We start from the raw sequence: 16,454 nt of genomic DNA, 5'->3' as shown, positions 1-16,454 counted from the left end.
TACTATAATCACAGTTTAACATCAATATATGCATGTGGTTACAGGGCTGTTACTGCCATTTGCAGTACATTGCACACTGTGGATACAGTGACTCTTTAGAGTAATTTAGACAGCTGATATCAGGGAACTCAGTAGATCTCCTGGTAAAATGGGAGAGTGGCGAGCCATGAGTGTCACTTGTGTGTATATGTGTAAGGTTGAATTACAATGCAAACATTGCATGTACAGTACAAAGAGTTCACAGGAACCCCTCTTACCTCTTGTGCTTTTGTTTGTTTAACTTTTAGATTACACTTCACTGTTTGCTCAACTCACTGTTAATATAATTGGGTTTAAGGTATCTTCAAAGGATTTATCTATATATTTGTTAAATACCTTAGTATGTCAAGGATATTTTAAAACGTGAAGCTCTGAATAGTTTGAAATGTGTGATAGAAAATGACATTGCTGTCAGCCATAAGCTGTTGCTCAGCATTTCTCTGGAGAACCCAATGTTCAAATTATTTTAAGTACGGTACTTGGCTTCTAAAAAATGTTAATTACACTCAGTAAAGGTAATGGAATGTGCCTTCTAGTGGCCTAGGATTTAGTTTTACCTATTGCAGAAGTAATTACAAATGAGATCTGTGCTTATGCAATAGGTAAACCTATTTCTATAACAGTCTATCAAAGAATTATGAATCCAGCAGGGCAGTTATGCAATGTGGCCTGTCTTCATTAGAAGAGAGGCCACATTTTCTCCCTGAACACCTTTTCTCCCTGAAGCACTTACCTGTAAATCTAAAATACTGTTCTTGCATCTACATTTTCTGGCACCCAGAAACAATTCTGACTGCAGGACATTTTGGTTTCCTATCTATGAAAAGAATGTTAGAAATGCACTATAATATACAATAAGGATGATCACTCTAACAGATTTTTCTAATCTTTGGTACATTAAATATGCATTTTTTTCTCTTTTGTGTTTCAGATTCTCAGTTTCCAATTGACATACCAGCAGTCAAAAGAGATCATGATTTTCTTGAGAAAGATCTTGTAGAGCCTCTTTGCCGGTAAGTACTGTAACAGAAACTTTCTGCTGATTTTATAACTGGTGGTGATGTTGTAACGTTTTCACTGGTTGCCTGGGCTTCAAACTGAAGATACATTCCTGGGCTCCAGCTATGAGCCATTATATATAACACTCAATTATTACGGTAAAATGGGAGTCCGATTTTAGTCCCAACATCTGTATTTATTAGCATCTCATCTTTATGAAATTAATGATGTATGGTATTTATCCTTGGTTTAATAATGCTGTGTGTTACAAATATGAAGCCTTGGCTGAATGTAGGCTATGGTTAACTGGCTAAGAAGTTATCGGTTTAAGCCCCGGAAGAAGCTGTTTAGACGCTCACCCCAGTCAGCTACCTGGCATGTCACCACCTTGTGTTCCTACCAAAGCCATGGATAGAAGACCCTGTAACACTGATGAGTCTGCAGTGGCCTTACATTGTAATTGTAGCTCTTATATTCTATGGTCAGTGGAGTGACTAATAGAGGATATTATATCATAGATGCTAATTATTTTCTGAATAGGCTTTTCTTTAAGCCTGATCAGATCCAGCCTTAGTGGTCGATTATTTTTGCTGCCAAACATTCCGTATCTATTTGTTTTCTAAACTTGAGTGGTGGAGCATAGCAGAAATGACCACTAGGGTAAACATGACAGCAGCATGAGAAATGTGCTAGTCCTAGAAAGTAACTTAAAAACATTTTAGTGGCACGACTCATGTAGTTAAATCAGTAAAACGCCTGAAGTGCTGCTCTGCTTTTATTAAAAGTAAAGCAGTAAACACCATGGCAAAGCAACTGTTATGAGGGTATATGTGTTTTATTTTATTCAATAGCATCTTTTAAACATTGTTTTTTTAATCTGGTTGCGGGGCTCCCGACCTCCTTCATCCTCAGTAGTAAAGTAATGCAGTAGTGTCACAGGCACCCCCGTTCCCTTTGATCTTTGGTCATTCACTGTGCATCACTGTTACTTGATATTCAAAGGCTTCCCTGCCTCTGGGGGTCAATGGCTGTCAGTCTCACATAACACATGTCTATGTTAAAACAGCTCGTACTACCCCCTGTCACCACTTTGTACCTGCGCAGTGAGGGGTTACAGCAGATTGACTTTATGTGGGACAGTCAAGGCACACGGGATGGCTTCAGATAATTACCACTTTAGAGGGATTTGAAGCCTTTGTTGTCAAGGAATACACATATCATGTTTAAAGCCGGAAGTATAGTTGTTACAAAGGCGACTGTGGGGCCTTTTTTCAGCAATTGCTTGGGTCACTCTCTTTTACAATGTTAATAGTATATTTGAATGTACAATTTATTTGAAATAACTAACAGTATTTTGACAGAAAGATGTTAATATTTCCTAATCACATTTGAATCTTGCATTTAAGCGCTTGGCTTTATTTACACATTAAAAAGCCAATAATTTGAATGATACTGAGTCTGGTAAACTTTTATTACTAGAGCAAATTCGGGTGCCTAATTTAAGTAACATTGGTGTAAGGTGAGTTGGATGATTAGTTAATTTGTTTAAAAAAGGCAAAACAAAAATTGTTTTTTATGTACAGGGTATATATATAAATTTAAATGAACATTTATTTTGAAATCTAACACTATCATTTTAAGAGACGTTTGCCAAAATCTGAGACATGTGTCTGTATTTTGACCAAACTTTAATTAGGGTTAAGTGAGTTCAATGAAAAGAGACTAAACATTTTTGTGCAGGGAGCAGTCTTGTTTACCAATGCAGTAATTAGAATATAATGTACCTTTCATTCCTTGGGTTTAACAAACACCAGTCTCTGCTTGTTCAGAAGTCTTCCACATTGTGAGTAATGACAAAGTCTCACATTAATCAGTCTTACAATGGCTAAAATAATTACAGTATTAGTACATATTGTTATAATAAATTTAATCCATCACAAAAAATGAATGCATTTTGCTTGAAAATGGATTACATTAGCAGGAGTGCTAAATGCTTTGATGACAGCAAAAGGCGGAGAGGATCATTAGGGTTCTTGTTTTAGGGTCCTTTGCAAACACATTGGCGGGTGGGTCTAATCTGGTGGAAGGAGCTTCGCGAGGCTATTGGCTAGAGCTTACTGAGCTCTAGAGTTGGCTGGCATGCAGACACACTGGCAACCTATTGGCTGCAGCAGTTAAACAAGTCAAAAACAATTGGTTGCAAGCAATTACAGAGTTTTCAGCTGTCCTTTTAAACCAATTAAGCGGTCTAATTGAATGTTTGGCATAGGCAATCTGTTGTTATCCTGTTTTAGGCAGGGCTTGATCTTACAGTAAGAGACTGGCTGTAGATCCTCATTTTGAAATATCTGCCTTGTTCATCTCACGACTCAGGAGGTCTCAACTTGTGCAGTAGGCACAGCCTTTAATTTTGAAAAGCAATGAAGAACTCAACCAGATATCACAAGACAGAACTCTGGTGACATTTATTTCCGGCTTGGAATAACTAAAATTGTGGATTGTGACTTGCTTCCAGGCGACTGAACACGTTGAACAAGTGTGCCTCTATGAAACTTGACGTGAACCTTCCAAGAAAGAAAGTAAGTGCATGTTTTTAAATTCACTTTTTGTTTTTTGTGCAGAATTTTGAAGTTGGTTTCTTATACAACTTTCTAGACCACGGTTGGATTTATTTTATAATTGGAAGTGCTTGTTTACCCTTTATTTTCTGTAGATGATATACCAGTTTATTCTTAAATTTAAAAATAATTTATAATAACACGTTACATAGAACAACTGAAAAATCTACAAGTTATGCAAACAAGAAAAAGCGTATCTGGTCAGAAGCATTCTAGCTTTTAAACAGTATGATTGTAAAATACATTTTATTAAACCATCACACAATTCTCCATATGAAAGTTTACCATGGTATATTTATACAGTACATTTTCATGCTTTTCCATATAGTATTCTATACATGTGCCATTTATTTGCTTTACAATACTGTTATTTGCTTGTCCTTGCTTTACCCTGTGTTCACTATTTTTTACTACACTGCTATACTTCTGGGTGAAATGTACATTTAAACTATTTGTGAACTGAGGGAAAGAAAACATGGTTTTGGTTCAGAGACCAAAAAGCCAGGCCGAATAAATCCGGGCAAGCTTTGCATTGAGAGCCACATAGTTGAGGGAGGGACTGTTTTGTAATAGCATAGCTCTAATGTAAAGCAAAATGTTCAGAATGGCGTAATGTAGTGATACAGTTAACTTTACAAGCGTTCTGAGTCGATGATATTGAACTCTCTCATGACAATTATGAAAATGACTAAAGCTAGAATTGACAAGGGCGGGACGAGTTCTGATTCACTTGCCAATCCTTAGTAGTTACATTATTAAAAGATTATCTTTGGTATGATTTAACTGCAACTCGAAGGTAAAAAAAAAATACTGGTATACTGGAAATATATATTAAAAAAAACATGTTGTACAGTTTCAGTAATTGGTTATTACCTCTTTAAACAGTTTATATTATAAATATTATTTGATGCATTTCACAATTTAACGTGACATGTTATGAGCTGGCCTGGTGAGAACCACCTTGGTTTGCCCTTCTCACTTTTGTCAGCAGTGTTGTTTAATAGCAATGAAGAACAAGAGAAAGCTTGACAAGATAGAAGAAATGCCACCAGGAAGTTGTTTCTTATTAATGGTATAAAACCACTCGAGACCCCCCAGTACAGTACAGAACACTGTACAATACTACATGTATTCTAGAGGCACCTGGGGGTCACATGAGGATACTCTCTGCAGTGGGAATACAAACAGACACACTGGAAGCAGTGAGTCTTTTGATTGCAGAGATAACCTGTATTAATGTGTTAATGGAATAGATTAGCACGATGATACATTTCAAAACAAGCAACCATGGTGTGTTGCCACTGCTGTGCTGCCATGGTTACAGCTGTTTTGTTGAGAATCTTGAATATGAATCACCCTTTGAAAATGGCAGTGGTCAGATATAACGGTTAAATGAGAGCTCTAGTTAATTGTATTCGAGTAGAAACATTTGAAGTATACTAAGGCCCTTTATAAATGTTTACTGCAGTATTCCATGGTAAAGGAATAATCAAAAGTAGTAGAGCTGGTTAAACATAGGCAAACAAGGTGAAGCTCAAATATAATAAGCCATCTTTACCCATTATTGGGTACAATATAGGCAACAGATATACTAATTCAACGTGCCCAAAATAATAAAGTAACATCTGCAAAATGTATAAAATTGATATGTATTCAGTGATAAACTACTGTATATCAAACTGTAAAGTGAGAATTTCAAACTAATTAATTTTATGTTTAATATCTGGAAGAAACTGTATGCTTTTTGTATTTGCATAATCGCTGGAAAGGATAGATTGAATAAAATAGACTGTTCCATTAAAAAAAGCACATAATTTAAAAAGCATTATAGTTCAGCATTCAGCTATTTCTAAAGACATTGCCACATCCTCCCAAAATTTCCTGTTTAAATGAGATAAAATCATCATCTGGTGTTGTTGTACCTATGACTTATTTGTGTTGCAACTGGCTTATCACATCGCTTTAACCGCACACAGCTTTACAAACAATGTATCTGTTTAAACCTGTGTTATTATAACAGCTTACTGATATACACAAATGAGGGGCAGTGTTTCACTGATTTGACTGTTTTCAGAGTGAAGACTCAGATGAAGAAGACCTGTTTGCGATCAGTGACAAATGGACCTTCCAGCGGAGCAGCAGGCGGTGGTCCCGGCTGGAGGACATTGACTCGTTCCTCTGCCGGTCGGAGAGCCAGGGCCCCCTGGAGAGCATGACATTGAAGAACACGACCAGCAGTGAGAGCGTATTGACGGAGCTGAGCGAGCCTGAGGTCTCCTCCCTGCACAGTGAGAGCAGCGGAGGCAGCGAGAGCAGGAGTCTGGCAGCCACCAATAGTGTGACCACAGACTGCTTTGACAGCTCGAAACGGAACTATGCAGAAACCACAATCATGCTTGACTCCTCCTTAGTCACCGTCTCTCACCCACAGGCCCCCAAAGACATAACAAACTATGCGCTCTCTTTCAAGAATGACAGGCAAACTAGGACCAAAGCCAAGGACTTTCTGAAGCGGATGGAAACTCTAAGAGCTAAAAGTACATCTGGAAAAGCAAAGTGCTCTGGGAAATCAGGCACTGTAGTGATTAGCGGCCCTATGCTGCAGCAGGAGCCTGAGTCACTAAAAGCAATGCACTGTGTGGATTTAGTAAATGGAGATCTGAAGGGATTGCTGGTGGAGCCATCTCAAGGCTGCTCCTCCTTGCAGTCCAGCAGTGACAGCAGCCACTTGGAAACTAGCGACAGCACAGTGAGCACGCCCAGCCTGAAGGACCGCAAGGCCCTTCATGCCATCCATAAGCGCAGTGGCATGTACCTGGAGGATGTTGACATCTTCTCAGGGTCTCACATGAAGAAAGTGGCAGAGCAGAACCGCAGGAACGAGTTCCGCTCGCACGAGAACCTAGTGGTGCACATCCCCAAGGACCACAAGCCCGGCACCTTTCCCAAAGCGCTCTCCATTGAGAGCCTCTCGCCCACCAACAGCGGCTCTTCTGTGAACTGGCACACTGGAAGTGTCTGTCTGGACAGGAACCCCCCACATTCCAAAGAGCCTCGGCCCACCATCCAGTGCTTCCCCCGAGGAAGCCGGATCAGCATTTATGATAATGTACCTGGATCTCACTTGTATGCCAGCACAGGGGACTTGCTGGACCTGGAGAAAGAGGATCTTTTCCCCCACTTGGATGACATTTTACAACACGTCAACGGACTGCAGCAGATCGTGGACCACTGGTCCAAAAACGTCTTGCCCGAGGATGGGTCAATACATGGGGAGTCTGGCTTACAATCTTCCAGTCAGATCACTCTGGATTTTGAAGGGAATTCTGTATTGGATGGTAGGATTACTCCAAGTGACAGGGACAAGGATGGTGTTTCCCTGAATGAGTCAGAGTCAGTGGGAATGAGAGAAAGGAGAGACTCTGGAGTTGGAGCGTCATTGACCCGACCGAACAGGTTAGGAACTCATTTTGTCTTGTGTTTGTTGTTGTAACTCTAAAGTAGTGGGAGTGGTAGTTAAAAAGCTCTGTTGAAAAGTCCTCTGAAGCCAGCTAAAAGCTAGCAGTGATTACAGGTAAGTGCTTCAATTGAGCTATTATAGTCAAATAGGTGTAGTGGGTCAGTTATTTTCTGACCTGTTTAAGTAGAGAGTTTCCATGAAAGCATAATTGTTTTCATAGTCATCTGATAAATCTGCAGTGGTGTTTGTTGTGCATTCAGGGAGAGTGAAACTTAACCCTGGTGAAACATTGCTTAATAGTGTTTTGAAGCAACAGTGTGGAGTAGTGGTTAGGGCTCTGCACTCTTGATCGGAGGGTCGTGGGTTCAATCCCAGGTGGAGGACACTGCTGCTGTACCCTTGAGCAAGGTACTTTACCTAGATTGCTCCAGAAAAAAAACAACTGTATAAATGGGTAATTGTATGTAAAAATAATGTGATATCTTACAACAATTGTAAGTCGCCCTGGATAAGGGTGTCTGCTAAGAAATAAATAATAATAATTCAATAGAAATGATTAATTAATGGTTTAGAATTGCTTTGTCTACATTGCATTGGTTAATGCTTGGTAATACTGAACTACCAACAAACATGCAGAAAAGGAGTGAATTGGTCCAGCTGGTGCTGATTGATTTAATTGATTAAAATGCTAATACCTTGGTATGTAAAAAATGTTTTTTTCTAGCTTAGTGGAATGTTAGGCTGTCAGTTGTCTTTTCCTTGCCAATTATCTGGCTTGCTGTGAAGAAACTGTATCTGTCTGTATTAAATTAAAATAATATTGCAGACCCATAATGAAATTATACAACACATCCCCATAGACATTAACTATAATTCAAACCAGACCTTATACCTAGCCAACTTCCCTAAACATGTAGCCTTGAAGACCTCCAATGTATATGGCATGTGTGTTTCCTGTTTCTTTTCCTGAAGTACTGTATTTAATTTGAATCCTTCACATGTTAGGATGAGATGGCCCAGCTTCCAAATCTCCCATCGTCTGAGCCACTCCATGGCCTCGCTGCAGATCAGGAACCAATCAGCGGGACAGCTGAGTCTCCTGCAGAGGTTCTCCCTCCTCCGCCTTACAGCCATCATGGAGAAGTACTCCATGTCAAACAAGCACGGCTGGGCCTGGTGAGTACACTGCCTAACTGACAACGGCTGTATGAGCAGAGTGTTCAACTGTAACAATACCATTCAGTCTGCCTGCCGGGGACCAGGGAAATAACTTCACTTTGACTTGCGAGCTAGCGGAGGTAATGTCTTGAAGATGCTTTAGCGGTGAAAGTCCCTCCTGCAGGAAGTGAGCTGTGCTGTGACCCGTGACAGCTAGCTGTTTGTCTTTGTTTTTCACATCCTTTTTGGTAGTTCTTTCCCCAAGTCTGTCTAGGCCTTTCTAACAGTAAACAGTCAATTCACCCCCTAAAGCATTGGAGAGCTTGGGAATGTTTTATCTTGTTCCCTCAGAGACAAGTAAGATTCTTTAGTGTTCAACGGACCATCTCAGGTTTTTAAGTGGGGTGAAACAAAGCTTTTAGTAGTAGTAGTGTAAGCAGGTCAAAAAAACTGGGAAAGATGTTTAATTATAGAATTATAGAATCTAGTTCTTAAAAAACAGAGACAAATTGCCATCTGTCTACACAGTAGATTGTAATGTCAGCTTTGGCCATTCACAATTATTTTTGGAGTCCTTTCTATGTACACATTTTAAAAAGATAAACCTAAATAATAAAATGTTTGGGTTTTTTTTTTTGCACATTCTCAAGTAGGTTAAATAACAAATAAAAAAAATATTCTAAAACAGTATCATTTTATGTCTGACTTATAAAAACAAATTCTTTCCCTTGCTAAGATGCAGTTTAAAAATGTAGTTAATATAAAAAGCCATGGCTGTGGCTCTTACTTAACATTAAAATGTATGCACCAGTGCCTCAGGCTCTAACTTGCCCCTAGAGTTTTAATGAAAAACATATTGTTTCCTCAGATAGAAAAGCTACCCCTGTTTCATACAGCAAGAGGACTGCTGCAATGTCTTACCACAATGAGAGAGCTCTTGGTGGCTTTTTATTTTTGTTCACACATACATTCTTGGTTTGTTGCTTTCAGGTCTGTGCCAAGGTTTATGAAGAGGATGAAAGTACCCGACTACAAAGACAAACATGTCTTTGGTGTTCCTTTGATAGTGCACGTGCAGAGGACTGGGCAGCCGCTTCCCCAGAGCCTGCAGCAAGCATTGCGTTTCTTGAGGAGCCAGTGTCTGGACCAGGTTGGTGCCCATTGATTGTCCTATTGCATCAAATATCAGAATTTCTTTGACAAAATGACTCACTAGCATGTCTGAGCTTTCTACCCAACTAAATTCTCTGTATTTACAGGTGCATAATCCTTTATAACCACTACCACTAAAAAGTAGCATAATTCAATTCGCTGTATGAAAAATGTGTACATATATATATATATATATATATATATATATATATATATATATATATATATATATATATATATATATATATATATATATGCTGTGCAAAAGTCTTAGACTTGCTGCATTTTTCTATTCTTATGCATTATGAGCATATATATATATAAGACTTTTGTGAGGTCTAGGAACTCTCTGTGATTCCTGATATTGGCAGGGTTACTTTCCCAGTAGTTTTCTTAAACTAGCCTGAGCTGAGATTACATCATCAGTTGGCCCAGATTTCTGGTTGTGCAGTGTTAGGGTTTAGAAAGTCTGTGATAAAAACATTTATGCATGAAGTGCAAAGCAGAACTTCCAGGAAAAAAGATGAGCAGCAAGCAAATGGAATGTATGTACGTTTCACACTGTTGTGTCCTATCTGTGAACTATACATCCTAGTTAATCCCTGTTACTTACTGTGGTCTACCACAGCAATCTGTCTCAATAAGAGTACTCTTGTTGCCTCCTGTGTAGTGTTGCAATGTCAGCCTAATCGTGTGTCTAGAATCCATAGTGGATTGTTTTTCTGGAGCTTGTTGTGTTGCTGTCATTGCATTCCTGCACACTTATTTCGAGATAAAAGCTCAGTTGCAGTTTTAAATACAAATATGTACTTCTACTAACCAGGTTCTCCCCACTAGGTCGGGCTTTTCCGGAAGTCTGGAGTAAAATCCAGGATTCTGGCTCTGCGGCAGATGATTGAGAGCTCCCCAGAAAACGTCAACTACGAGGACCAGTCTGCCTATGATGTGGCCGACATGGTGAAGCAGTTTTTCCGAGACCTTCCTGAGCCTCTTCTCACGAGCAAGCTGGGGGAGACCTTCCTTCACATCTATCAATGTAAGAGCTATAACAGAACAGGATCTTATTATAATGAGATGTGTAAGGCCCTGGCAACAACACATATGCAACACATATGCAATACATATATATATAGTGTGGGCAGCAGTGTGGAGTAGTGGTTAGGGCTCTGGACTCTTGACCAGAGGGTTGTGGGTTCAATCCCCAGTGGGGGACACTGCTGTTGTACCCTTGAGCAAGGTACTTTACCTAGATTGCTCCAGTAAAAACCCAACTGTATAAATATATATATATATGACCAGAATCCAAAATCAAGAATCCAGTCGTTCATTCACCAGTCACAAACACGCATTCAACTGTACATTTACATTTTTTTTTATTGAAAACCCCAACTTACTGATTACAAGATTCTGGCAATTCCCAGGCAGGCTACAAGCTGTCCTGTTATTTCTCTAGCTACCGCATGCAGTATATTCACAGCTGACCATTGCAACACCGGGAACCAATGAAGTGCAAGAAGCCTGATAACATGCAAACTCAAGCTGTGCAGCAAAACTGCTATGTGTATATATATATATATATATATATATATATATATATATATATATATATATATATATATATATATATAATTTTTAATAATGTATGTACCATATACATATGTTGAGAGATTTGTGCTCTTAGCCAATTAACACTATTCAAATAGTCATAAGATCAAGAAATGGCTGTTTTAAAATGTTTCTTAATCATTGAGTGAAAGCTCTTTTGTAACCTCTTGCTGTGCTCAAGGTTGGAAGAGGCAGTAAACACAAAGGGCTGCTTTTGTGTGAGGTGCCAGGGTCTGGCAGCCCGGTCCATCTCATTAGCTGTATTAAATCCAGGGGTCACTTTAATGCCTTATTGTTTTTTTTCCCTTGAAGACGTGCCCAAGGACCAGCGCCTACAGGCTGTGCAAGCTGCCATCATGCTGATGTCCGATGAGAACAGGGAGGTCTTGCAGACTTTGCTCTGTTTCCTTAGTGACGTCACATCAGTGGAAGAAAACCAGATGACCCCGATGAACATAGCAGTCTGCCTCGCACCTTCTCTGTTCCACCTCAACATACTGAAGGAAAACTTGTCACCAAGGTATACTTATACTCTGTGTAGTAACTGCAGTTTTTTTAAAGAATATTTTGCATTCAAACTCACAGGTTACCACTGACTTCAGTGAAATGGCAGTTTTACATTTAGACTGATTTAGAACATCTTTCATTTTTGTATTCCAAATGGATGCTCGAACATTCTAATAGGTTTGCAGCTATCAACCACGTGCATGCCCTAAAGTCATCCTTTCCCTACCTCACAGAGCAATGCAGAAAAAATATGCAACGGGGAGGCCAGACCAGAAAGACCTTAATGAAAACCTGGCAGCTACCCAAGGCCTGGCTCATATGATCATGGAGTGCAACCGGCTCTTTGAGGTGAGAATACAGAGAAGCTGTGTGTTCTTTGAAGGAAAATCCTGTATATTTAGTGTTGCCGCAGGTGTCACAGGAAGTGGCCTGTAAAAGGATAGCTCTGTAGGTTTAGCCTTGGTGTAAACCTGTGGGGAATGGAAATCAGACAAGGAATACCTTTTGTGGTTTGACCGTTTCACCCAGTAACCAAACTGCCTGCCAACAGATCTCCACTGAGATGGTGACACAGTCACGGAACTCGTACGTGGAGGCAAACATCCACGCCATGACTTTGGAGGAGATGGGTAAGCAGCTAGAAGAAGATAGCGGGACTTACCAGATGTACCTGGAGAACCTCACACAGGCTCTGCTCAAAGAGGCCAGGGAGAAGTCCAAAGGCTGGGTCACCTGCTCCAGTGCAGAGAACACGGAACTTGCTTACAAGAAGGTAACGTCATGGCCTGTCTTAATGCCATACAAACACTTTATAAAGTGTGATGTTTATTAACTCAGCAGTATTCTAAATGAGTAAAATATTAGGGCCAAATGTGTTTTGAAAAGCCCTTTCTCTCCCCCCTCAAGGTCGGTGATGGTAACCCCCTGCGATTGTGGAAGGTGTCTGTCGAAGTGGAGGCTCCCCCATCAGTCGTGCTGAACCGCGTGTTGCGAGAGCGCCACCTGTGGGATGATGACTTTTTACAGTGGAAGGTGATCGAGACACTGGACAAACAGTCTGAAATCTTTCAGTATGTCCTCAACAGCATGGCGCCCCATCCTAGCAGGGACTTCTTAGTGTTGAGGTAAGTCGAAAACCAAGCCATGATGTTTAGTATTAAAGAACATTAAAACGGTTATTTGAATGAAAGACTTATCTGTAGTCTACTTCACTTTTTGAGGCCTCGGGTGGTCTCAGCTTACTAGTCCACAGCACAATTTTGCAGAATTATCTACAGGTAATGCCTACTGCAGAGTACTATATGCCATTATTAACAAGAACATTGTTAATGTGACAATTTAAAAAATTTGTTTTCAGGATATATTTTGGACTGGACGTTTTCGGCAGCTGACATAATAGGTGAAACAATATCATGTACTTTAATTTGATTTCTTTTTGTTCTTTTTGTGATTAATATTGTGTAGGTCCTGGAGGACTGATCTGCCAAAGGGAACCTGTGCTCTTGTAGTCATTTCAGTGGACCTTGAAGAAGCTCCTCCAATCGGAGGTGTGAGAGCGGTTGTCTTGGACTCGCAGTATTTATTAGAGCCGTGTGGCTCAGGGAAATCCAGGCTCACACACATCTGCAGAATGGATCTCAAGTAAGTCTTTCTGACATACTTAGTTAATGCAAAAATATACCTGTTTTGCTGTGGAACTCAAAATATAGTATTAGGTATTGCATTGATTAAAGTTAAAATGTTCTTTCAATATACAGTCTATTACACTGTACATATAGAACACATGACTGTACATCATTTTTATGGAGTGGGTTGTCTTGATAAGCTTCACTGGTACCAAGCACTAGTTGGTTCTGTGTTTGCTGTGTTTCAGAGGTCGGACACCAGACTGGTACAGCAAAGCCTTTGGGTATTTGTGTGCTACTGAAGCAGCAAGGATCAGGAACTCCTTTCATCCATTGACAGCAGAAGGACCAGAAACCAAAATCTGAATTGAGAGCTTTATCAAGGGGCACAGCGTGGAGGATTGTGAAACAAGTAGCAAGGCCTGGGATTAACCTATCCAGTGTGAAAGTAATACAGCCTTAAACAAGATCATTAAGAGATATCGGTGACGTAACATATGTGAAGCACTCGTTATTGCCTCAACAAAAATGTGAGCCTTGCTCACTGATGCTGGAATACATCACCTTTTGTGAAAACTATTCAGCCAACCACAGCTTTATCATACATTGTAATATTGTTATTATTTGTATTATTATTTGCATTATATTCTACAATGTCTAGGACATTATCCATGCTTTGCACATCAGAGCAGATAAAAGCTTCTGAGAAGCAGGTATATTTTATAAATGTTAAATACAAAGCTAAATATACATATATATATAATGCTCTTTTTTACCTTCATCCCTTGCTTATTATATTGATTTCCCTACTGCATTGTAATTCTAAAAAAAAATGTAAGCTGGTTTTATTAATCTTTTACAGTACCATTTCGCAGTCAGTGTAATTCAGTGTGACTGCTACCCTGTTGCTCTTGGGGGTAAATTCATGGTGATTCAGGTTTGAAATAGTACTGTAGAAATCTGACGAGGGTAAATATAGGTTTCCAAAAGTGCAATTTTTAAGAAAACATTAAAAGGATTTTGTGTAAAACTGTATTGCTATTTTTTATTACATTTTTTTTTTTAAAGGAAATGTGTATCCTTTTAAGGAATCAACAAACTGTCACTTAAACCGGGTCAAATCTATTGGATGACAGGCTGCTTTTTTGGGTTTACCTCTCATACACTTTCTGATCAGAGCATCCATTTCCAAATTACGAACCACAATATTATGATTGCAGCATTGTTAATTGATCAATGATTTTATTTTACCTTTGCCAAGGTTTAGAATGGATTGAAAGGTATGTGACAGAAAAAAATATATATATATATATTTTGCTTAATTGCCTGACTCACTTTACTGAAATCTTAGGGCTTTACCTGAGAATGTTTGTTTTATTTGGGTGTTTAAAGTGAACCCCTGCCCTCCCTAATTTCTTTTACTGCAAAATCCCAAAATAATGCAACTGTGTAAATACTATATATATTGCTAGAGAAATGTATTTGCTTGATAACATGGGAATTTGTTTTCGGCTGGGCTTAAGGATAATGGAAAAGTTTTAAGGTAGCGAGCCTGCGGGGGTGGGGGACAGAAGGATTGGAATGGGAGCAGCTGTTCCCTCCAGGCTGGCTGCTCTGTATGAGAGCCCTCAGAAAGGTCACTTACTCTCAGAGACAGCCTGGGAACAGGGCTCGGCGAGTCCTAGGAACAGATGCGAATGGGAAAAGATAAAGTTATTTAAATCTTTCTGCCTAAAGAAGCTGAACCAAAAAAACATGTAGGCCAAATAAATAACTTTGTTCAAAGGGAAGTTGCCTGTCTCTTTCTATGTGGACCTGATGGAAAAATGACCACAAAGTAAACAAATGGGTTGTACTAATAGATACCAGACTCGTAGACCACATCTACAGTACGTGGGAATCCCACATAAATAAAAATACTCTGGTATTTCGTAATACTGCCAGAAATGCTATAGCCCCCCCCTTGCCCTCTTGTAACAAATATCAGATATACTCATATAAACAGATTTGTGGTAATACTATACTGTAGTAACCTGTTGTATGCTAGATTGACGTCTTCAAAAACAAAAGTATACATAATATATTTCTACAGTTCAATATTTTCATAATTTCTTTTGATTAAAATGTTAGTGCTGGGAAACACTTTTAAATACATTTTGAAATGTGTGAATTTCACATGCTAGCAAGAACTAGAAAAAATACATCCTAAACTTGACCTTAATTAATTGGCTCTGTAATTAAAAGTGACTTTCAACAATATAGGAACAAATATGCCATTACAGGTCTTGAGAGGGACGCATTCTCAATTGGAAAGGAGTTTTAAATGACTGTGGGAACTCTTGACATCAGGAGTTCATGAATTAGGCTGCTCATGGGAATAAGTATGGCATTTATCATGGATATGCTATTCATTAGGAAATTCCATATTAAATTATCGTTCATTTTACCGTTTTTTTAATGTACAATGTAACCCTAATTTTACCCCCTTCCCCCAACTGATAACATGTTTGCTATTTTATGTAAGCTTGTTGTAAATCTGTTTATAAACCAAATGTTTTTTAAGCTTGTTAAAAGAAGTGGGGTGTCTTAGCCAGATATTCTACTGACATATTGAGCGACCATTAAAAAATGTTAACATTGTATTATTTAACAGTAACAGCAAGTGATGTTTTGGGATGCCATGGATACCCTTGTGTATGTTAGCTATGCATGCCTACTTCCTGACAGTCATAAGAAAACACATTTTCCATTAGGTTATGTTGTTGTAGCATATTTATTTCATACGGGAGTTTTAAAAGAATGCTTTTTCTTTCTCATGAACCAATTTGGTTATTTTTACAGTTATTTTTACTTGCAAAAAATAATAATAACATGAATCATAACCTTAATGAGATCAAATGTGCAATTAGCCAAGTTTTAGGCTGAGGCAAATCTAGGAAACACAATATTCCAGTGTATCTGCTAAAAAAAACCGTAATATTAATTCAAAGCATAACTGATGTGCATGATTATCCCTAACACATAAACTGTTGTACGATGCTATAGTACTGTGCAATTTGGGAATCAATGTAAAATGTATTTAATGTTATACCTATTTATACCTCATATTTTACCTCAGTTCTAAATTGTTATTGATTGTAAATATGTATGTGAAGTGAAAGAAGATTTGCATATGTGATAAGAAAGCGTGTTTTTTTTTCTGTGTACATAATGTTTAAGAAAATCCATATTTTATCATAAATGCACTAATAAACTTATCATACTTGCAATTACTTTTCTGTTTTTATTTAA

At 38.8% G+C, this 16,454-nt stretch overlaps 1 protein-coding gene across 6 annotated transcripts in view; it reads left to right on the top strand.

The window, feature by feature from the left end:
* LOC117405917 (stAR-related lipid transfer protein 13-like) overlaps window positions 1-14,193 on the top strand; it is a 153,648-nt gene extending 139,455 nt beyond the window's left edge. For all 6 annotated transcript variants that reach the window (XM_059030485.1, XM_059030484.1, XM_034923858.2 and 3 more), the window contains 12 exons: window positions 971-1,052; window positions 3,554-3,617; window positions 5,731-7,112; window positions 8,122-8,292; window positions 9,265-9,424; window positions 10,264-10,462; window positions 11,344-11,551; window positions 11,772-11,886; window positions 12,089-12,310; window positions 12,445-12,662; window positions 13,003-13,179; window positions 13,412-14,193. In XM_059030485.1, the coding sequence (XP_058886468.1) occupies window positions 971-1,052; window positions 3,554-3,617; window positions 5,731-7,112; window positions 8,122-8,292; window positions 9,265-9,424; window positions 10,264-10,462; window positions 11,344-11,551; window positions 11,772-11,886; window positions 12,089-12,310; window positions 12,445-12,662; window positions 13,003-13,179; window positions 13,412-13,529 (3,116 nt within the window). In that variant the 3' untranslated portion in view covers window positions 13,530-14,193. The remainder of the gene's footprint in view (window positions 1-970; window positions 1,053-3,553; window positions 3,618-5,730; window positions 7,113-8,121; window positions 8,293-9,264; window positions 9,425-10,263; window positions 10,463-11,343; window positions 11,552-11,771; window positions 11,887-12,088; window positions 12,311-12,444; window positions 12,663-13,002; window positions 13,180-13,411) is intronic.
* The last annotated feature ends 2,261 nt before the right edge of the window (window positions 14,194-16,454 follow it).

Source organism: Acipenser ruthenus, chromosome 9 (genome assembly GCF_902713425.1).
Source record: "Acipenser ruthenus chromosome 9, fAciRut3.2 maternal haplotype, whole genome shotgun sequence".
Classification (NCBI taxonomy): Eukaryota; Metazoa; Chordata; class Actinopteri; order Acipenseriformes; family Acipenseridae; genus Acipenser; species Acipenser ruthenus.
The sequence above is the reverse complement of the archived record's forward strand: the minus strand, read 5'-3'. Positions and strand labels throughout refer to the sequence as shown.